The following is a 26,126-nucleotide window of genomic DNA, read 5'->3' as shown; positions in this document are numbered from 1 at the left end:
TCCATCCTTTATTATATTTGCTGGTTATTCGTATTTAAAAATTTGAAATATCATATACTATCATATTAAACTATAAAATAATAAATGAAATAATAATTAATTATAATTAACAAAAATTCTATATAAATAATAAAAAATCTGAAATAAATAATTCTTAATTTATTTCAGATTTTTATGTAAAAGTATTTAATATTATGTAGAAAAAAAAAAAAATAGTTGTTTTTGAATATTTTGGTAAATTAAATGTATATTGTACAATTTGTATTGTATATAAATCTTTGCCCTACTTGTAAGTATTTCATACTATATAAAAAATATATAAAAATATAAAAACCCTCACGTATATATATATTTTCAGTTAAAATTTGATATTTAAACGAAAATAACGGTATAGGTTGCCATTAAAAAATATTGTTTTAGGATATTTGAAACTTTTAACGTACATTGTTGTTTTTTGTATTTTACACGCAGAAAGTCATTTTAAAATGCGGAATTTTCGGTAAAAATTAATTTAATTTACTGTATTAATATTTACTAGTAGTAAAATAAATTGTGTTTTAGCCATATAAAATATTATATATATAAATATATATTTAATAAATTTTGCTTAATAATGTAGATTGATAAAATCGTTGTTTATATGAAATTATATTTATCATTGATTTTATATTTAGTATATACATTTCACAGAAAGTATCATCAATGGGGGTAGCTTCTTTAAACAAAGTTCTAATGTTCAGATAATTGTAACTTTTATAAAGTAATATTTTTACTGTTTCTAGCTATTAATACAGATTGTTTATTACTATTATAAATAAATAAATAAATAAATATATATATATATATTATATATGTATATATACATTTCAGTAACTTACTCCTCAATTGTGAGGTGCAACTCGACACCCATTGTAAAGCAGACTGATTACTTACTTCATATTTTTTTTTAAATTTAATACCATTTAAAAAAATATCTATTTAATAAAATTGTCTTTTACTTAATTATATATTTCTTAAATCTCTAAAATTGTCCATTAACGATTACCAAAACTTTATAGCTTTACTAAAAACGAAGATATCCTAATTTTCAAAATTATTTACACTAAAAATAAAATATTAAATTAATATTAATACAAATTTAATACTTTTAATGTTTGTAAAAATTTAAATTAAATGCAGATAAAATTAAAATAATATATTTGATCAGAAAATACTATATCCGCTGATATTTTATTTTAATAATATCTACATTTACACCAAAAATAAATTTAATAAATTTTACATTAGTATCTATCATGAATTGTATTTTCATTTTAGCTTAAAACCATATCTGGAACAATTCCAAATATAATCATAAATGAAAGTACTATAAATGTAAGTTCTCTTTGTTGCTGAACTAGTACTTAGTAAATAATTTTAAGTTCACACAATTAATTTAAACATGATTTCAATTGAATATTAGACGCTAGAATGTTTTAGAAAATTGTATTTGGGTTAATACTAATTTGAAATCTTCTAAATAAAATAAAAACAAAACAAGTAACAACATTGTTAATATTTTATATTTTTCAAAAAACATTTTCATATACACGAAACTACTGTCTACACTTAAACTTTTGTTTATGTTTTTATTTTTCTCTTTTATTGGTATAAAATTGTAATATATGTATGATAAAAAATAGGAAATAATTTTTCTCATTGTATCCTTAATTTAATTTATCAAACATTTGAAGTTTTTATAAAAATAAAGTCAATATTTTTTTTCTTTTTATACAAATAACCGTACACCAAATATTTTAATATAATTTTATAATTGATATATATATATATATATTTTTTTTTTTTTTTAGAACTTTATGACATTAGGCATTTACACAATGTTCATCTAATTGTGTTTATTGTTTCTAGTTTTTTATTATTTTAACGTTAATATGATACATACAAATTTCAAAATATTATTATATACTAAAATGCTAAAATCACCGATGTTCAGCATAAAGCTGATTTTTGAAAACTTTAAGGTGTTAGATTTAATGCTATTCGGGGTTATATGAAAGTCATCGACCACTACATATTCGAGACAGATTATATCAAAAATACGTAGATTTCATTCTTTATTGTAATATACAGTTTTAATTTTTATGTTTTTTTATGTATTATGATATTAAATATATGACATTTGTATTTTATTAATTAAGTAATACTTCTTTTTTTTTTTTGTGCTTAATTTACAAATAACAATGAACTTACATTAGTAATACTATAATATATATTAAAAGCATGATTATAAATATACAGTAAAAAAAAAAAAAATTTAAAAGAAGAAAAGAAAAATGATGGATAATTAGTTGCGCTTTTAGTTGTATGAAGTTAATATAATTATAAACAAAATATCCTAATGGAGTGGTGTAGTTCGATGCTTGAATCACTACGTAATATTGTAAAAATGTATAAAATAGTAGCATATTTGTGTTGTTAGAATTTAATTAAATTACTGTATATTGTGTTATGTTAATTATAGCATACACAATATACATACATCAAATACCACTTACATCGAAATTATGGAAAGATGGTATTTATACATTTAATTTGATAACTGAGTTATAAGTTTATTTATAATAAAATCATTGAATATTGGAAAGATTGAGAGATTGGTTTAAAATTTAAAGGGCGAGACCATTTTTGACCAAAAATGTACCCTTCCCTTTTTGGCTGATACACTTTTCGACCAAAACCGTACGTCTTTCCTTTTCGGTTAAAACAACATTTCATATAATGTATATATAAAATAATTGGTATATATTTTTTTGTAAAATTAGGGCGGTTGTTTAATTATATGATTTTGAAAATGATTAAAGTATCAGTTGAATACAATTTTGTAAAATTAAATGTGAAAATTATTTAGAATATAAGAATATCTATATATTAAGATTATTTTGTGTTAATATTTTACAAACCTATTCATATAGATTAAATTTTATTCTTTTATATAATACATACATATTTATACATATTACATATTGTGATATATTAACATAAAAATAATGTTAATTTATAGATATTTTTATATTTTAAATAATATTCTACATTTTATTTTTCAACATTTTATAAATTTTATACTTTTAATTATTTTCAAAGTTATGCAATTGTCTTAATATTACAAAAATTACTTATATAAAATGTTATTTTGAACTTAAATTTTATTGACCGAAAAAGGAAGGGTAGTTTTGGTTAAAAATAACAATGTTTGATTTAAAATGCTTCGAATAATCTCTACATAGAGATTTAGTCTCTGATAAGATAAACTAACCGGACTTGGAAGTCCGATGTTAAAATTGCATAAGTAGTAGTAGGTAATAGGTCATAAAAAATGTTTGTGTACCTCGCACTCAGGTAAGTGAGATAGGTCAAATGTATATCGCAGTTATTTAGGCAGTGTAATAAATACAATTAATTTTTTATTTTAAGAAATAATATAAATAGACCAACGTAAAACTATTTTAGAATTTTAAGTCAATGCAATAAACATATCAATATAAAACCATTTCGGGTGTCTAAATCAGTGCAATGATAGAATAAAATACGCTTTACAGGAAAAGAAAACTTTTGTACAAATGGTGATGGTGGCTTAAAAATGTGTATAGTGAACGTGGTGTATTGTGTAGATCGTGGTAAAGTATTGTGACGTCAGACTAAAGCACCAGCGTGTATTGTTGAGTGCAGAATCTGATTGAGTTAGCTGTATCACTGTTTTCACATCGTTTTTATGTAGTGTTATAAAAATATTATTTCCACTGTGTTTTATTGTACAATCGTTCATGTATTCTCATATACTATCTCGTGACTCGTACATCTACTTGGATTTTCCTCGTGATTTTTCATAAAGCGTGTCACGAGTTTTACCATTTTTTTACATGATATGCACAAATGGAGTGTTTGTTACACGTATGATATTTTTTCCTTTATTGATGTTAAATTTGTATAATATTTTGGAAATGTCATTTCCATTGTTTATGTGCATGTTATATAGCGTTTATCATATAATATAAGTTATATTTTATATGCTTTTTAGTGGTTTATTGTATTTGCCTCCAGTGTGTAGACTGTGTAGGATGCATGCATAATATACTACTTGTATGTTGAATATATAATGTTATTAAGTTTGTGAGTTTATGTGTTAAGTATACAAATATGTTATATGCAATTATTTCGTATATAAAAGGCTGTTGTATATTTTATATGTGGTATATAAAATAGGTATTTGGTGATTAATTGTTTTCCAATTTTTTATTTTTTTACTATAAAAATACATATTACGTAATATTTCTTCGTGTTATAGTTCTCACATCCATACGATGATGACGTATAAGAAAAATAATGCATAATAATAATATGGATATAATAATTACCTATCTTATTATACCTATTCATACTATATTTATTATGATTGTAAATAATCTGTTTTTATATGGAATTTTTTTTTATTTATTAACTTCGAAACTATACATTTTGTGTACATTTTTTCGTTTTTTTTTAGAATACGGTTTGGTGTATGTGATTTGAGAACTTACAGTCCGTGTAAACTAAATTCAAACATATTATGCATTCCAAAATTTTACGATCCGTGGCATTATTTTCTGAGATTTTATGTGCGCCTATTTCTCCAGTATCTAACGTAATGGACTATGTAAATCTGTTAATCCGTTATTTTAACCTAGCCTTACATTAGTAACATCCATTACAAGTATGTTAGCAGTTTGAAACTAAAGTTTCAAAAATTTTAAATAATATTTTAGGTTATACAAATATAAGTAATAGGTACACAATTTTTTATTTATAATCCAAGTTTCCTTATATATTTATTAATGTTCTATAATAATTAACACATGAAATAAAATCCAAATAAATATTATAAATAATTACATTTTAATAATGTATAAACATAGGAAAAAATTGAAAGTAGTAGTTATGTTCTTAAACAACGCGAAAATTAGTCATCATGTCTCTAAATCTATATACAAATAATAACAAATAAATGTATATTTAAACCAATAAAGTTATTTGTATCTAATTCATACATAAGTTTGTAGAAGTTTCATTTAAACACTGGAAAAGAAAATATTTTAGTTAAATTTATTTAAAGTAATACACATAGTATAAACTGATGTCATAAATGTAAAATATGGGCAGTTCTGTATAATAAATTGACGCCTGAGAGCAAAATTTATTATTTTTCTTACAAACGTCATATTTCAAAGATGTTATGACATGTAGCATTGCAGCTCATCAAACTGTTACAAGTATATTTATTTATAGACATCGAAGTCAAAAACTAAACATTTATTTTTTAAAAGCCCTGCTTGAAAATAATTTTCTAAATGTGGCTTAACACTCCATCGTGATAACGTGAACTGTATAGACGTGCGTAGACTTCTGAGTCAAGTATATGGCTAAATACATATTATGTATATAATATATATACTACATTCATCAATACTAGTATTGATTTAAAATTTTAACCAAATATAATGTATTAAAACAATTCAAAAACGTCTAAAACATAATATATTATATTAAACATTGTCAATTAACATCAATATTTATTTATTATTATAAATTATTAATTATAAAATTTGCATGAAGTGTATACATTCCAATATTATATGCAATTATTGTGCTGTCAAATAAAAAAAATATAATTATTATATTAAAATCCATGATTTTAATTTATTTTTTATCAATTTTCTATAGCTATAACGCCTCATTACTTTCTTAGGCACCCACGTAGAAAAAAAAGGTTCAGGTGAGGCTAAAGCCCAATCAGCCCTACTCGTCCGAGCGCCTATGTTCACTGTGATTTAAAAAAAAAATCAAATCTTAATTATTTTTAATTGGTAATACTACAATATTTACAGCTATTAAACACCGTGGAAAAATATATACAACAAAAATTAGAATTTAGTCCTACTCAAATACTATATTAAATCAGCTGCTACTAAACGTTTTGTTTATCACTTTAATCGCTTCATTTCAAAAAATTATTATTTACATTTCAAAAATGATTTTTAGTTAAAAATCACAATTCATATTATTATGTTGGACAATACGTGAAATCACGATTTGAAGCTTAATTCAGATATATTATGTAATAGTATTTCTCAACCCAAATATTTGCCACAACGAGTAATTTCCTACTTTAAATGGTGCCTGTTCAATTATTTTCAATTATTTGTATTACGGTCACTACGTATATTATAGTGTACAGAATGTATCCACCATTGTTTTCATAACGTGTAAAAAACGGATAAGTACTATCGTATCTTCCCCTAAATACATACAGTTTTAATCTAATATTCCATTTAACAAAATTCCTATTTTCTTTTCTCTTTTTTTATTATTGTGTTATCAATAAAAACTAATGTGACATTCTTTTGACTATACTAATTCTACAAACCATCAACTATCATATTATGAACAACTATCTAAATGATATTATCCGTTACATAGAAATGGGCATGTACAAACTAATTTTAAAGTAAAAAATAATTAGCATAGAAAAAATATTATATCAATGTAATTTTTAAACTAATAAAAAATGTATACAAATGGAGAGATATGATTAGATGAGTATAATCAAACTAAGTATATTAAAATTAATTTATGGACTTACAAAACAATATATATTCTTTTTTGCTAATTTTATTATTAAGGTTGACATTATAATTTATATTTGTATCCTAAAATTAAAATAATGGAAAACTACACAGAGTTCATATGATAGTGTGTAATAAATTGCATAGTAGGCACGATTTTATAGGTAAGTGGGTATCTAGTTTGTTATTTGAACTATAAGTGCAAATACTGATTCTCACTAAAAGACAGATTTTGTTTATTGGTGGCTGAAATGATTTAGATTTATTAACTTTTTCTTAGACCTACACTTAACGATTAAATTTATTACAATAGTAATAATTTAATATAAAAGTTAATGTAGAATTTATTACAAGTAAATTAAATTTAACATTTATTATTTTTTTTATTATTATATCTTAAGATTATTTTGATTTTGTAAATCATGCTTTAAAGATTAAACGATTGGCCATAAATATTATTACCTTAAGTAACCATAATGTTTATATTATAAAAACAATTTTGTTCATGTTTTTATTTTGATTTTAAATACATAAAATTATTTGTGTTACTTAAATTATAAAAAATATATTATCCAAAATCAATCATAAAATATATTATTTTATATATTTATTTTACTAAATCATTATTTAAATAATTCATAAGAGCCTTTTTGGTGCATAAAGATGAATTGAAAAGGAGTTTTCAAAATATTAAATTTAAGAAAGTAAGTATAATACAAAAATTGGTATGGCTTCTTTGAGTTTATCCTGTCAAATACAAATTCTAAACGGAAATATTCTAAACCACTCAACTATGTAATTGCATTTCTAGTCTTCTTGAATTTCAAGTAAACGTTCTTTTCTCATCTAATGATTAGTACTGTACCTAATTTCTACTTAAAGAAATATAATGAAAATTGATGATTATAGACAGTGATTAATTTCAAACTATTTTAATTTATTAAATGTCAGTCATGTAGCACTGTATAAATTAAAACATTTTTATATTTCATTAAACTATAAATAATATAACAATCAAAAGACAAATGTATGTTTCATAATGTAATAAAATTACATAATAACATAATAAGTGGATCAAAAAGACTTTTGTTTCATACAAATGTATGTTAATGTTCATTTTATTTTAAATTGTATAAATGATAATTAAATACTTGCTTTACTGTCAATTTTCTAAAATTATTTATTTTTGAATGTAAATTAAGTAAAATTTGTAGTTAAATAGATTTTTATATTAAACTTATTATTTTTTTCAATGATTTTGTATTTTATCACTTATTTATTTGGTCTATTATTTATTATTTATTTAGGTGTTTTATTTTTACAAAAATAATTATTGTTTTGATAAATTTATAAATTATTTAGGATTAAGATATTATTATTAAATATTATATAAATATTATAAATGTTATTACGCTAGGTGCAGTAATAATTATATCAATACACATTTTAGTTATGAAAATAATACAAAAAGATAAAAATTAAACATCTTTTTAAGTTATTAATTTATCTTAAGATAACTACCGATGTCTCTAGTATCTATTCTTAATCACCAAGATTAAGGTATTGGAAGTTTAGTATTGCAAGAATTATTTGTGAAATCTATGCGTGTCTCGGTATTAAAGTAAATTTGTCTATTTTTACCCATCAACGGACCTTAATCAAAAATTTCCGTCTTAGTAATGGGAATATTTGAATTTTTATGGTGAAATTTGATTTATATATGATTTATTGCTATATCATATTGTATAACTTTTAACTTTTGGTTTAATTTGGTTTTTGAGTTTCAAGGCAGTGCTTTATATTTTAGATGCCTTAGAATTATATATTCAAGTACAAAATTCATAATATTTGCTTTAATAGTTTTGAGATATTTTCTTCTAAATTTTAACTATTTACACCTAATTAATTCAGTCATTTTTTATACGTATACGATAACGTTTTTTTTTATCTTCAGCAATTATCGGATGAGGCTTCTTACAAGAACTCAAAACAATAACAACTAATTAGTCAGTTGGAGAGATATTGCAATTACATATTTTATTTCCAATATATTAATATACTTTTAATTTATTATCCATGCTTATTTATATATTTTGTTTTTCTATAACTGCTAGGTTAATTAAGAAAAAGAAGTTTTAACAATTTCAAAAGTTAAACTATCGTTTTTATATTGCTTGTATAGTTACGTGCCAATAAATAAATACAAAAAAAAGTTAGTCGCATTTTAAGAGCATTATTGTGCTGAAAATATATTTTTTGATAACTGTGGGCATTTTAATCCAGACTCGATTCATAAATATAGAAAAAATACAAATATAAAAAATGAATATTGATTCAAATGTCAGTTATATTTAAGTTAGTTGAGAACTTGTTAAAAATTGACTTTTAAATAAAATAAAAAAAAAGTACTTTTGAAAATTGTAATATTATACAAACTAATACAATTAAATTTGACATAATAGTAGATCAATAAATAGTTTTACTATAGTTTTGAAATTATAAAATGGTTTAACAATTAATATTGATGACTAATTATTCTTTATATTTTTTATTTACTTATAACAGTCAAATATTTACATGCCATTATGATAAAAAAAACTTGAACTTTAATCGTTCATAATAAAAAACAGATAAGATTTTCATGTGTATTTACTACATTTTCGATCAAAAGCTTTTTTAATTAAAAATTGTATTGAATTTTAAATACGTTTAAAATAATTTAAATTTACTTAGAATTGAAATGTCATATTTGAAGTACAACAAAAAAACAAAATCAATTTTCAAAAAATAACTATGAGTAAAAAATTCGGTTTTTTCATCAATTCTTTATTTTTATTAATTATTTTAAAAATTACTGACATTTTAAGTATTTTGACCTTTGAATCATTCTCAAAACCAAATAATGAAACAATTTTACTAAACTAAAATGTGGAAAAAAAATATACATATCGATGTAAAACCAGTATATTTATTGTTCCGCTCAATGCTAAGGATTGAAAATAAAATTAAAAAAATTGAATTTTTAATTTATTTTAAAATCATGTAAATTAAAAAATATTTAAGCATATCTGTTAATGTTATTTTTAATTTATGGATAATTATATTTGATTGTTCTATTCGAAATCATTATTGATTATACGCAAAAAACCATTCTTTTAGAATTGCTTTGTTAACTAAAGTTCTATATTTTAGGTTGTTTACTGAACATATAATTAATATGCACAATATATGTATATTATTTATTTTATTTATGTTGATTTTAAAGTGTATTTTACCCTCAATATACACATGTATCTGTCCATTTTTATTATTTATAATTTTCTATTTAGACAGAAAAATATGTGTATACTCAACACCAAATAATTTATTATGCAAAAAAAAAGTATGTACATAAAATGCAACAAAAAGTACAATAATATTATAATTAAAATGTAAAAATAATATAAATATATAAATATTTAATGTATTTTTTTATTTTCACGCTGCGATTAATTAATGTAAAATGCATACTTTAAACAATTTGATACGTAACTATTTATAGCCAAAAATCATGCAAAAAAAAAAAAAAATAAATAATAGTAACAATAATAATGATAATATAGGAATATTGTGATATATACTAATATTATTATATTACAGAATCAATATTAGTTGGTATATTAACTATATAATTTGATATATTATTAACGAGATTACAGTTTTTGATAGTTTTATTTACTGTAAGATTTCTTTCTTTTTTTTTTTTTTTTACTATAGATTACAATAATACAAGTAATGCATTTAATTTAATCACAAACCATTAATATTAATGTTTTCAAATAAATTTAACTAACATTTATTGATATTCAAGATTTATCTTAAATAATCTAAATAACTGCAATTATAAACTTTAAACTAATGAATTAAAAAAAGAAAAAATAATTATAATCATATTATTAGTAATAATTTATTTTTAAACTTGAAAACACAAAATACAAATTAGTAGAAATATTAGAAAAATATTCTGAGTAATAAAAGAAAAATCAATGTCGATATAAAATATACTTTAAGATTACCAGAAAAAATATGATATTGGATTTTAAAAGAGCGATGAAGCGTGATGGTTTATAAAAATGTGTATATGTGTGTGTGTGTTCGTATTTTTTTTTTCATTTAATTTGTGTTTGAAGCAAACTTTATAGTTGAAAATATGCTTTAATCTTCCATTTCAATGGAGTGTTTCTAAAAATTAAAAATTATCCAGTATATTTTATATAATAATGGAAAATTAGCTAGTTGATACTTCAACTATTTGATATTTAGACATAATAATGTTTTAAATGTTTTTGAAGTGTTAGTAGACATTTAAAATAGTAAAATTTTTTTCAAATTTCGCAATTTCTTAAATTACTGTTTAAATAGATACAACTTATTATGATAATATTTTTAAAATATTGACATTAAATCAATAAAATAAAGTCAATTTGTATCGTGAACCTATTCAAATCGTTCTACAGTATTTTCTTATATTAATAATATAATAATCATTGGAATTATTGAAATGATATTATAATTGCAGGTATGCATTTATTTTTAAATTAAATATTAGTTAAACCTAATTTATAATAAATATTAATTTAAGTATGCTATATTATACGAGTATATACTTAGATTATCTGACTAATTATTTCTGCTCAGATTCGTTTATGGTGTATAATATGATTTATCATTAAATTTAAATTGAATACATCCATTACAGTAATCTACCATTAATAATGTGATACATTCAATACATGTTCAATAAGTGCTATAGAACGACATTTAAAGTTTTTAATAATAATAAGACATAGAAGACATTATTTTAGATAATAATAACTATATATAAGATCAATTATAACCATTATAATATCATCATACAATTCTGTGTAAATAAAATAATGATAATTTTAATTAAATACTTCTCTTTTTATATTCATAATTTTAACTTTTATTAACATAAAAATATTCTTACACCTATTCTATCTTCTGAATTTAAGATAGTTAGGTATCTTAATACAAAGACCCTATCAAATCTTTTCACATCTTCAATAATTAACTTAAGTAAAAAAGTAAAAACCGCTGCTTCCAAAAATATTTAGGTAGTCCTAAATTAAAATAAATCACTTTTATTAACTTTTTATAAAATTGTATATTATTTGTAAAATAAAATTTACTATTATTATTATTATTATTATCGTATGTATTTCATTTTGCCTATTATTCAAATCCTGAGAAAAATTTACATTTTTCATACTTATAAACTATAAAGTAACTTCATAACTTTCAAAGTTATTTTTCTATAAGACCTCATGTATCTATAACACAACACTTACTAAAATAAATTTGAATATAATATAGTCTTAAAAAATATAAAAATTGGAACTAGAAAAAAAAAATAACCAATAATAGTAAAAAATGCAACAATAAAAATTCAATAGCTGAACATTTAATGACTCTTTTGGTAATGTATTTAAATATTTGTGATTATAAATTTAAATAAAAGTTTACTAAACTTATACTTATAGCGTCCTTTATAAAAATTATGTATTAGTTTTGTAGAATGATAATAATATTAACCATGAAAATAATTGTTAAATTTTAGTGACATTAATTCACTAAGTAAATTCTTCAGCTCAAAATATCTCCTCGAAAATGATTTTTATCCAAATGAAATATAGATGTTCGTTAAAAATATTTATTCAAATAACAAAAATAATTGTTTAAAATTATAATATTGTGCATGAAAATGTTTTCAATATAACTAGTTCATTTAAAATATAAATTATAATAATTATAATTCTCTGGAATACTTACCCAATACCATTTTAATTGATGTCATTGCAAATAATAGATATTGAATCCCGAAATTATTCCAATAACACCGAGTAACCATTTCCTAAAATAAAAAAAATTAATATTAATTTTTAATACAAATCTATTATTATTTTTTATATATATTTTCATTAAAAATTATTTATTTATTTATTTTAATTAATTAAGATAATATTTTATATTTCAGTTAAAAAGCTGTTTGATTTAGCTTAACTGCGTACATGCATAAAATTAGTATAAAATTATTTGAAAAGTATACATTATCGAGTACAACTTAATTACATATTAAGTAGATTTAAAAAAATGAACTATTAATCCAATAAGATTAATTAAGTTAATATCACTAATATTTGTTATAGATAGTTCTGCAAGATTATCATTTGGACTGTTTTGCAACAAGGATTTAAAGAACAGCTCAGTGTTACAACTTCAAGAATCCTAGTTGTATTGTTGGCTGTAGATTAAATTATTTAATGTGTAATATTATTTGAGAATGAATTGAATCTAAGTGTCTAATCACAAAAGCATTTCCACAAACAATTTAGGTTTTAACTAATGGAAAAGTTTAATATGTTCGCATTATAAATCACATGATAATGAATTAACTGAACAATCATTACGGATGGATTAAAATGCAATACTTAACTAAATGTTTGGTTAGGGTAATACAAATAGAAAATATTTTGTTATCTAATCGTAATGAATATTATCATTTTTACATTTTTAAACAGCCACTGGAGCTTTAATAATAAATTATGATCTTCTTACACCAAAAATATTAATTTAAGTTCAACAATTTTAAAATTATTAGGTATTGATAACTAAATAGCTAATAAAATAAACGAACAGTTAATTGACTACAAGGTTCTGTTATGGTCAGTGATCTCGGTAGTGTATAAGCAGTACAATATTTAAATGAAGAATTTAGTCTTTATGTTTAACGGTTTAGCATATATTGCATTATGTAGCTAAAATATATTTATTGCATAATAATACATAGAATAATAAATATTATTATCAATTCAATTTACACATAACATGCAAATTATACGTTATATCCAAAATAAAATGTCACGTGTGATTTATTATATACCTCTAAACTGTGATTGAAGCTTGGAAATATTTTACAAATCATTAAAAAAATAAAATAATATGTAACCTACACAGTATACAAATAAAACTTATCGTAAAACAAGTTGAATACAATCATTACATACCTATTTTCCTTTTCATATTATATTATTTTTAATTGATTCCACACATAATCATATATTATATAAAGTGATTTTCCATACATACTCATTCTAATTTCTTCGATAGTATAAGTATTCAAAATTTTATTTTCAGAATTTTAAAAATATAGTTAGATACTTTGATATCATATTTTAAAATTCTTGAAATTCGTTAATACTACTTATAAAGTGTCCTGTGGAAATATTAACTTCTGTTTTTCAAAATAAAACTCTTTTTTTCACTGTAAATTATTTAACGTTAAAGTAGTATAAAAATATCACGAATTTGATTAAATACATTATTAAATTAAAAAAAAAGAGGTGGGCATGCTTGGTAAATCACCCCGTATAATCATGATTTGTTGTTTTTAACTTGATTCATAGATTATAATTTATTGTTCTTTAAGTAAAAAAAAAAAAAAAAAATACTTGAAACATTTTTTTTCTTTTATTCTTTAATACTAAATGTTACTGCTTTACTTTAATCATTTTGCCAGATTATTATGACTATTTCAGATATAATAATATATTACCTGTAAGTTTTTTCAAACTTATTCAAGGTAGATAATAAGATAATAATAATAATAATACATAATAATATCTAATATCAACAATATACTAAATTATGTACGAATATAATATATATTATATATATTATAGTTTTTGTCTTAATTAGAAGATACTGATGCATTTCTGGCTGCTATAATATATTATTATAAAAGTTTTTTTAGGCTACTGAAATATATCATTAGTTTTAGTACTCTGAACATTAATTGTAATAAGTAGCTATTCTGAAGATTTATTTATTTGTGGTGTTAAATTTAAAATATAAATGTTTAGTAATCAATATAAAAAAAGTGGAAAAATCTATATCGTTTTGCTGTACAGTTGTAGGTATCGAGTGGTTTTTGTAAAGTGTTAAATTTGAGGTGATGATCTAATAATATAATTGCATACGAAAAATAATTCTGAGCGAAGACGGTCTGTCAACCTACATAACTATAAGTACTATTGGTATTTAATTTTTTTCCGGAATATAGCATAATTGATAATATGGTTTTGAATGTTTTGATCATGTATGTGTTTATCATACATTTTTGGATTTTAGTTTTAGTTAAAGATAAGAACTTAATAATTCTTTTCATTTTTTTTTTTTTTTTTTTAATAAGGTTCTATCTAAAAATTTATTTATTTTTATTTACACACACGCTTCAACTACTTAAATAATATACAGAATTAATGAAATAAATATAATATTACAAATTTACAGATAATGAATAATAATATCGATATTATCAATAATACGAACGTCAACAATTAGTATTAATTTGTTATAGTAATAATAATAATAAACAATATATATTAATTAAACTATACTATATTGTTGTAATAGGATTTCGAGTCAACACCACCTTAGCATAAAACACTATAAATATGTTTTTATTAAAATTAAATAATATTTTAAAGTTAATCTAAATATTTTGTAAATATAATTACGTAAAGTAAAAACCATAATACACGTAAAAGTTAAGTCTCAATGAATAATATTTTTTAACAATAATAAAATAATGAACATAATTTTATTCAGCATTGAAATAGTATAAACTTTTGTCCAAAATTTAATTCCAGAGTTTTAAAAAAAATATGCATTTATATATTTTTAATTTTTTTTTTTTTTTGTCTAATTATGAGCTACTTATAAAAATATTATATTACATTTTTCAAACTTAAGATATTTAAATTTAAATATTTTTTCAAATATTTTCTACAAAATAATTGTAGTTTGTACATTTTTAGGATTCAAATACACATACAAAATTGTGAATATTTTTTTTAATAATTATATTATACTAATATAAGAAAAATTTATGTAGAACCTTGTAATATATTTTCTTGATCTAGAAAATAAATTTTTTTAGCAATTGTAGAAAAAAAACTAAAAAAATTTCAATTATTTATGAACAAAACAAAGAGAGTAAAAAATTATGCATGTATGGAAACTGATAATATGAATATTTTGTGAGTATTTCAAGTTCTTACAGTTAATTGGTCTTGAATTATAAGTCATAACAAAATGACAAATCTGTTTTATAAGAAATGGTTTTTAAAATTTCACGTCTTTTTTTTTTATTATTTTCTCGAAGAATAAAAATTTACTGTTGATCAAGCAATGTACCAAATAAATCCCATTTGCAACCAAAACCCGCATCCAAATTAAAAATCGAATTATTTTCAACACCCCAAAAGATGTAATCATAGACTAAAAAAAAAAATACACATTTATTTACACACACACATACATGTTTGTGTAAAATCAAAACATTTATCACTTCGTTCATAATATAAAATATTTATACATATCATACTCTTCCGTGTGAAATATTCATAGTTCGTTTTACCATTATAGTGAAAGATTTATCATAATATAATAAATCAAATAACAATTAACTAGTTTTTTTTTTTTTTAATTATTTTTTTTAAAATTTTTGAATAAAAGTAAATATATTTAATAGAACTAATAGATATATTTAAATAATATAATATAATATTTTATATCATAAATATTTGACCTATTTAAAAAAAAAAAAAAACATATTATGTTATTTGTGTTTTAAATTATAAGTTTTAGTTTTGAATGTGCATATACATCTCAAATAAGAACAAAATCTTGTTTTTCTATTGTACATACATTTTGTTGTTAATACTATATTATGCCATTGTAAGTTCCATTCTCTGTTAACGTTGTATATGCAGTCTGGACACATCATCTCTGCCGGATATTCTATACATGAATGAGTCTAAGAGAAATCAATTTCGGGTGAATAATGAATAACAGAAGAATATATCTTTTGTTTTTTATGTTCGGATATGGGTGCTCTTCAATGTAATATTTCCTCAAAATACGAAAAAGATATGGACTTCTATTTGTTTGATCACTTATCAATATTTATCAGACACATACCTATATAACTATAATTATATTATATTGGCTACAGATATATGACATATAACAATTACGCTCTAATTCATGTTACATAAAAAAATAGTATTATTTCATTTTATATTATATAGTTATAAAAAATCACTACCATGATATTGCATATAGATACATATTATACGACTATAATATAAAACAAGTTAAATAGATCGATAATTCAATTTTAATAGATACAATAGTCAATATCTGCTACTTATTTAATAACTGTGTGAGTAAATATTACGGTAGGTAATAAAAACATTTTTTACTTCTAACAATTGTTAAAATCACAAACAATGTAAAATATAGATAAGTACTATATATTTTTGTACTTGCTGTTTCGCATTTACGGTCGATACAACATTATTAAATATTTTTTAAATTTTCTAACTTGTAAATCGATTTATACCTGATATTATAGTTGAAACTCTTTATTAAATATAATATTTTCTATTAAAATGCTTTGCTACGATTCAATAATGCCTTTGCTTTTAAATTCTAAATTAAACTTGCAGATATTTGATCTGATGACTGATTTATACATAAAGTATATTTTTAAGAATTTTGAATTATCTTATATTTTGGGTAATAAACTACCTATTTTATGTACAATTGACCGCAAATTTAAAATGTAAACAAGAAATGTTCTTCTTGAATCGAGAAAATGTTTGGTTTCAATATTGATGTAGAACTATTTTGCATTCAATGCAACAAAAATTGGAGAGTATTACTTAACTTTTAAATCTCTAAAAAAATAATATTTTAATCATTCCTTTTATTTTAATTGATGGGACATTTGAATAATCAAGTTCAGAACATTAGTTTAAAGCCTATTTTTGGATTAAAATATTTTATTGTCATGTTCCACTAGTACGCAATTGTTGCTCTTGAAGCTGTTGAAAAACTTAGACAATATGTTTATTTTATATAAAAAACTTATTAAGAACGATTCTAAAAAGGGTTTTTAATCTTAAAAACTAAATATCACTTAGTGAATTATAAAAAAGTTAGAAATATATAATTAGCATAAATATAAAATAATGCATAATAATGTAATATAATATTTTGTTTTATAATTATTAATATTTTACATAACCATACAATAGTTTTGTATATGAATAATACAATATATATATGTTTACAGTGAAAAAAAAAATTGCATCATTCTCCAATGATTATTTGTATAAAAATATTTCATTACTATGATATAATAGATTAAATATACTTACAATTTTAAGTCCATATGTAAATAAATAAATTACAAATAGTATAAAATAGTATATTCAGATAGTCGAGTATAAGCATTGCATTGGAAAAATTTTGAAAATGGAATCACACTTACCATACTTATATAAATTTATGACTAATATTTAATGCAATGTGTATCAAATATTATACATCATCATATATGAATTATGATAAAAAAAAAAATAAAAAAAAATACAAAATATTTAATGGATGTAACTTTGAGTAATTTTTAATAAGAATTTATTCAAACTTAACCAGGATTAATTTTTATTAAAAAAATAAATAAATATGTAATTATATAATAGAACGTTTCAAAGTTGGATATTATTTCAGAAACTTTTATCAACAAATTATCTTTGAATATAAGTAATTTTCCACCTGATAAGTTAACATTAAAAATTAATTACCCTGTCAAGCTTTTCAAAAACTTATATTAAATAATATAAACAAAACAACGTTCATTTCAAATAATTGATTCTTGTACAGTCTACAATATTAGGTATATGTGGTAAATTATATAATAATGTTGATTCTGATTACTTCATTTACATATTCTTTTTACGCTTTTCATAGTAAAGAAATGTTTTAAGTAAAGTAAAATGTGAATATAATTACAAAATACCAAGAATAAAACAATTAATATTTAAATTATTTTTAATTTAAATGAAAATACATGATTAAATTAGAGAAAACTATTCATTTGATAATATTCATACTTTATTACAAAAATTATGATAATGGTTGTATCCTGCAATATTCCAAGTATGTTAACATACACAATTTTGAGTACCTATAAGATTTAAAGTATTTAACTAATATGATAATATCAAATATTCCGTATGGTAAAATGGGTTGAGAAATTGTGGAAGAGGTTAATAGGATGTAAAATACCCCAAAACGGTATTCTGTGAGGGTTTATTTATTTCTATTGATGGAGGTTATATATTTTATGGGCTGAAACCGAAAACGATTTACAACAAAAAGTGAGGCTCTTTAAATCGGATTCTTGACGTCGAATAACTACAGCTATTGTTGTAGTTGCAAAAATGAATTGCATGTACCTGATTCTGATCGGTTTGAAAATGTAGCTCAATTCTCAATCGATAATTATACGGTAGATTTGATTTTACCAGCACGATTAGCTACGTTATGTATAGTCTTTAGCATTTATCTAAGACATTTGATGCTAGATATTAAATAAATACATAATTTGTAACTTTTAACAGCTTGCTTCCGACTTAATTTGCGAAATTCATCAAATATTTAGGTAATGTTATTTTGAAATTGAACTACCTCTTTATTTTAATTCACATTTTAATTTACTTATATAACTAATATGAATTAAAATTTTGATTGAGTAAATTCTGTATTATTGCATTTGTATAACTATTTATTTAAAAAACAGTTGTTGTCTATTAATGATTTGACTAATTATTTTTAGTTCATTCAATAAAAAATAGCGTTTAGATTAATGTTCAACAAACTAAATATTGATACGTCCACTGTAATCGATACTAGACATTTACTATATGATAATAAATGTCTGTATAAATTGATTGTATAAAAAATTATTGTACAATAAAATTATAATGAAATAAATGTAATTCTTCTTTTTAAAGTTATAAACTTGAATATATATATAGAAATATATATATATTATATTACAGAAAAATAACAATTTTTGGTGACTAGTTCAAAACATCTCCTAAAAAAATATTTGTCGAATAAAATATATCTTATCATAAATATTTTTAATAAACTACCTTAAATCAAAAATATAATTAAAAAAAAAAAAAAAAAATTAAAAAAAATAGTAGAAAAATGTATGTATATCTTCTGTATCACCCGTCATGTTTAACTTAAAATTATACAATTATTTTTGAGCTAACATACATAAAATAAAATTTTATCAACTGAACTAGCCAGAAAGTTACCGAAATAAATCTTCGTACCAATTGATTGTTACTTAAGTGAAATAAAATTACTAATTTTAATAAATAGGGCTAAGATTTATGTAATTATGTGGAATAAAAATTTTAAAACACGTATTTTATTTACTAAAATATGCAAACATATTTTTTTTTATTTTCATATAACTCTAAATATTTTTACATATAAAAAAAAATATAAAAATTTTAAATATCGTAAATCAAAAACTAATTAGTTATTATTTATTATTTACATAGAATTATTATTACATTGAATATTGCATGCTATTTCAAATTTTGGAATACAAACAACCGGCAATTGAAATGAAAAATGAATTTATATGTATTGACTAAAACTGTTTGTTTGAAACTACTCAAATTATTAAATATACATAATATATGTACCTACACAACTGTTTTCGTATTAATGAAAAAAAAAATTAATAATGTAATTCTATCGGTTTTCCGATCGACAAAATATTCGATAGTACGTATACTTACGATAATACAACAAATAACCCAATAATTATAGACGTTCATTAAATACGTAAATACCATTTAAAATGTATAAATTCTCAAAAATCTAAATGTGTAATTATATATGATATGTTAAAAATATGAAAAATTATGCAAAAAAAAAAGGTTGTATTTAATCGAAAATTAACCAAATTGTGAACATATCTAATAACAAATCAATTTTGATTGAAGGAAAAAACATGAAAATTCATAGAAACCCTAGCCTTTTAATTATTAATATTATACGAGTAAAGATTATTTTTTTTAAATGTATTGACGAAAATATTTTTGCAAAAAATTATTATTTTTTTGAGATAATATATCATTATATATTTTATAAACGTCAATAGCCGTGGGTAAAACACTTATCATAATTATTAAATGATAATAAATAATAGTAAACATAATAATAAATAACTATTGGATAATTATGACAAATATTTTTTAACATACCACATCTGATATAATTCAGATATTAAGTCAGGTTGAAATGATGAGTTTGGTTCTATGTTTATCAATTTTTTGATATTTTAATAATTCATATAATAAATTAAATTAATACTATAATGTAATACACAAGATTGTATATTTACAATTCAGCAAAATATAACAATAACTTATTACTATTTGGCGTATTACCAAATAATATTGTCTCTGTAGAAGTTTAAATTGTCTTGAAAAAATATTTTTCTATTTGGTGTAAATGAAAATCAATTATTTTTCTATTTCTAAAAGTTCTTATTGTGATAATGTTTCCGAATCAATGGTTTTCTTGTAAAACTTCCGTAAAATATGAAACAGGTGTCGCCAATAGTATTGATATAAAGCATAAAGCTAGGTTTCAATTTATAATAGAAGACAACTTTAATTATATTTACTGATATAACAGCACCAGGCAGCAAACGCAATTTCTCAAACCTTTTCGATATCAATTGAACTATAAAGATAAAAATATAAATTATATTATTTCTAAGATATAGAACACTTCTTATTGTTTATTTATTTAATTTTGTATTAAATTTTAAACGAAGTGATGATTGTATTTATTATAAAATTAAGTCTGTGAGTATAGGTTTGTCATCTACTTTTGGAGCAGTAAAAATACTTGAATTTTCAATGATATGTGTGGCTTCTGGTAGAGGAATACATCTAATAAGCACTTGTGGAATGAAAAAAGAAAAAAAAAAAGAAAATATTTATGCTAAACCGATTTTGTTATTTTTTAGTTAACTTAAAAATGAATAACTGTAAAACCTTGAAATTTTCACCAAATATTCATATTAGCATATTTTACTAGATACAAATATATTAGATGATTTTCTAAATATTAATGCACTTTTAGCTCTTTTATCAATAAAAGGTATTTTATGTTTTCAACTCTTAATAGTTATTTTTAAACTATAATAAAATTTGATATTATAAGATTTATATAGATCAATAAAAAAAGATAGGCAGATGGGTACCGCTTTGTTACACAGTAGGAGACAAGTGATTTGCTATACTACTGTGTGTTAAGTTTAAAGTAAATTATTATTATTATTATTATTATTATTATTGTACTTGAAAAACGATTCTAAGCGGTAAAGTTTATCAAGCTATATCACTGAGTATATTGCTTATTATTATTTTTTTTTTATATACCATATAATTATATTATTGTTATTAATTTTTGAATCAATACCACTTTATTGTAAAATAGTGTAATACATTCACGATATAAATAGAGAAGTAATAGTTTTAAATGAATTAATATATTTTTAAATTTTATTCTACATACCTAATAATGATATATGTATTTTTTTTTTAAGATAACTATGGTTATTAAACAATTATCTTAATAAAAATATTAGATTTTCATGAAAATTGTGTTTTTTATTATAATAAAATTTACTATAAATTTTTAACTTAGATGTCTTCAAACTAAAAACTAGATCTAATTTTCTACCTAAAACCATCTTTAAAACTGAAAATGTTTTCCACTATTTATCCTATATACAGACTAAAAAAAAAATAAATAATAATAATAATAATAATCTTTGTAAAATAAATATATTTATCATTAATCCACTCAGAATCTAAAATAAAATAAGTATTGAATGAACATTAACACTGTATAGTTTTATAAAATTAATTTTAAATGCATTTTTTAATCCTAAATATATCGCAAAATATTTTTAGTAGTATAAACTGATCGATCGTCTTCATTCAGAATCGTTTTTTGTGTTTAATTATTTATCATTGAATTTAAATTTTTACATATAATATATTACAGTAACTTAGTCTTTAAGACAAGGCACTCTACACTTACTGTATAGCAAAGTGGTCGGATATTACTTTCCTTTATTTTATTTTTTATTTACACTGTTAATTAATTATATTGTACAAGAATCCGATTAATGCAATAAATATATCATTAATTGAATAAAAATTTAATTCATAACTTTTATTTTCTGTGATAACTTTTTATAATTATAATTTAAATTTATATTAATTATTGGAAATTAAAATTAATTAAAAATATTTATACAGTTTTGAATTTTACTTGAATATTATAATTAATGTGTTTATTAACCATGAAAGACAAACATTTATTTTTAATATTCGTTGTCATATCTACCAATAAATTTTTAAATAGTTATTTATTTAATAAAATCATATACTTAAAATTTTAAGTAACCCTTTGATATATGAACTCAGGTACATAACTTAACTAATCGGAGTCCCAGGTTTTAATATATTGTATATATATATATATATATTTAATAATGGGCTCATAGATTAATGAATAAGTAAATAGTCTTATATATGTATATATAAATATATTCACAGAGTATAAAGACAATAAATTAAGTTAAATTAAATTAAAATTTACACACATTAAAATATAAAGAAAATTAGATCACTTTCAGATATGTTTTATCATAAAATATTTGATTCAAATGTTAAAACAAAACTATAAAATATATAACTCACATATAACTAGTTGTAAGTGATATACTAAGGTTTCTATAGCTAACTACACTAAATAAACATTTAACATGCATTCATAAAGTTTTATAATTTATAGATTTTCCACGAAATATCATAACTGATTGTAATTAATGCGCCTATAAACAGAATAAAAATAAGAAAGTTCACACACATGAGCTTGCTGGGTAATGGACTTTGTACCAGAGTGCTTTAAAAACATCAATCGGTTCTTTAATTTTTAAACAATATTGTAAAAAGTGTTGTACAGAGAATACGAATAATTGAGTAATGTATTTTAAAATTTTGATAAATTCTAGTTGTAAATCAAACTTTTATGAATCACACAATTATTTTAAATAGCCTCTGTAATAAAATATTTATGCTTAAATATTTACTGATGTTTACTTAAATATAAGTAAATGCATTTATTGTCTAGAATAAATTATTCATTTGTAGAAAAAAGGTTTTTATTTAATAATTAGACATTATGGTAACTTTTGATAAAAACAAAATTCTATAATAATCTAAAAATAAATAATACAAGTTACAATTATCAAAATTAATATTAAAATTAAAAATAAGCATTCTCGAACAGTTTTTGATAAAACAAAACTTGATTGCAGTACCTTAAAGTGTAACACATAAAGAATTTCAATATCACATATTATTATTTTTTAGTGAATAAAATAGAATACATTTTATTATGTAACAATTAAATTGTATTAACTCATACAAAACCATTCAATTATAAATTTACTGTAATAATACTGAAATATCAATCCATACATAGCTAAGATGTTAAATTGAGTATGGAGGATTATTACGTAGTAATTACCAAAAAACAAACTATACGTTAATATGATGTAATATATAATCATAACATTGAATATAAGTTAATAAATTAAATATGTATAAAATATAGAGTGGTTTACTAAAAATGTTCAAATTTTCACTTATTTTTTTCTTTAATGATGCTATTATTTGAAATCTGAATTATCGAATTAGTATAAAGGCAATGTTTTCAAATGCTTGAAATTATTTGTATCATTTAAGGAATATTCTAAAAAGATGCATTTTTTTCCTTTTCTTCTATAACTAATTAGAAGAATTTTTTCTAAAAACACTTCCTAATCAACATTTAGATGAGTAATTTAAGTAATTTATAGTGATTTGAAAAAAAATTAAATTAAATTAAAAACATTAATTGATTTATCCAATTTTAAAATTTATAAAAGTATGATACAAGGATAATAAATACTATATAAAACATTAAATTTATTTTAAAGTTTTGTAAAACCATTATCTTCAGTATAAATATTTTAATAATTGAGATATTGCTAGTTCAAATTTTGAATAAGATACATACAAATGTTCAACTAAATATTTTATCTTTAAAAAAAGGATTTTTTCGTTTGAAAAACAGAAGTTCATATCAATACAGGACCAAATCTCAAAGACTTTAAAAACAGAATTAAAAATTTAAATTAATTAATTATTTAAGGAAAAAATGGGAATGAGCATGCTTGGTGAATTACTCTATTTAGACAAATAAAATAAATGCGAACTACCTAGGTACCCATCATATTATGAGAATATAATTTACTTCCAGACGTGTAACTCAATTAACGCACTAGATTTTGAGTCTATTCCATCGATAACACATGTCATATATCACAAACGTAACTTAAGTTAGCTATTCATAATCAATATACTAGTATAAACACTATATATACTCTCCGTTTACTTATCATCGACTTCCTAAATTGATCCTTTTTACATTAAATTAATATACCTGGGCTTCCTATCGAACCAGTTCTATTTATTTTTACTTATTATTAGTATTATTTTTTTCATTATTATTATTTTAACTACAATTTATAAGACAAACACTGTGAGTGGAAAAATATCAATATCTGTTGTGAAATACAAAACCGTATTGCACGAAAAAAATGAACATAGTGACAAAAAATCTAAAAATGTTTAAAAATCAGAAATATAATACTTGAACATAAAACAAAATTAAATTTCTATATAAAATAATTAAATATAACAAAGAAACATTATAAATTGTTTTTAATATTATATTATGATTAAAAAAGCTTATATTTTTCAAATCAAAATTAAAATTAAAATTATAAAATTAAATTGATACTATTATTTTACGCATTAGGTATAATTATTTGTGTACCATTAAATGTTCATATTTAAATAGATTTAATTACTTGTGTAAAACATATGTCATAAAAAGACATATTATATCCGAGTTTTTACTAAGGAATTCTACACATTGCACAACACCACTGAACTGAAGAACTTCTAAATATTGAATTATTTATTTATTTATTTTTTTTTTTTTTTTGTTTAACTACTGCTTTATAAATTATAAATTTTACAATACATTATAATTAAATTTGACGGATCATTTAATGATTATATTGGTATCATGATTTCGCTAACTATTTACACAAGTCAATTTTATAAATATATATTTTAATCTTGCATGCATCTTAATAGGTATGAATATAATAATGTGTAATGCGATTTATAATGGGTTAAATTATTTTAATTTATGTCAAATTTCAACAAATCACAAAAATATTTTACAACGTGTAACGCTAACGTATTCTACAATTATTGTTATAGTTATATAGATAAATTATATGATTGTTTTTTAGTCATAACATGTGACTGTCCTATCTTGTTCAAAATTGCTTTCGTTACGTGATAGGGTTAAAACACATAATACTAA

At 21.1% G+C, this 26,126-nt stretch overlaps 1 protein-coding gene across 1 annotated transcript in view; it reads right to left on the bottom strand.

Annotated features, from left to right (window-relative positions):
- The window catches only part of LOC112603591 (limbic system-associated membrane protein-like), a 174,823-nt gene that overhangs the window by 112,935 nt on the left and 35,762 nt on the right, over nt 1-26,126 (bottom strand). Inside the window, exon 2 of the mRNA XM_025352239.1 lies at nt 12,489-12,570. Within this exon, the coding sequence (XP_025208024.1) occupies nt 12,489-12,570 (82 nt within the window). The remainder of the gene's footprint in view (nt 1-12,488; nt 12,571-26,126) is intronic.

This window comes from Melanaphis sacchari, unplaced genomic scaffold (assembly GCF_002803265.2).
Source record: "Melanaphis sacchari strain LSU unplaced genomic scaffold, SCAv2.0 Contig10_pilon_pilon, whole genome shotgun sequence".
Taxonomy (NCBI): domain Eukaryota; kingdom Metazoa; phylum Arthropoda; class Insecta; order Hemiptera; family Aphididae; genus Melanaphis; species Melanaphis sacchari.
This window is presented reverse-complemented; position numbering and strand designations above follow the sequence as displayed.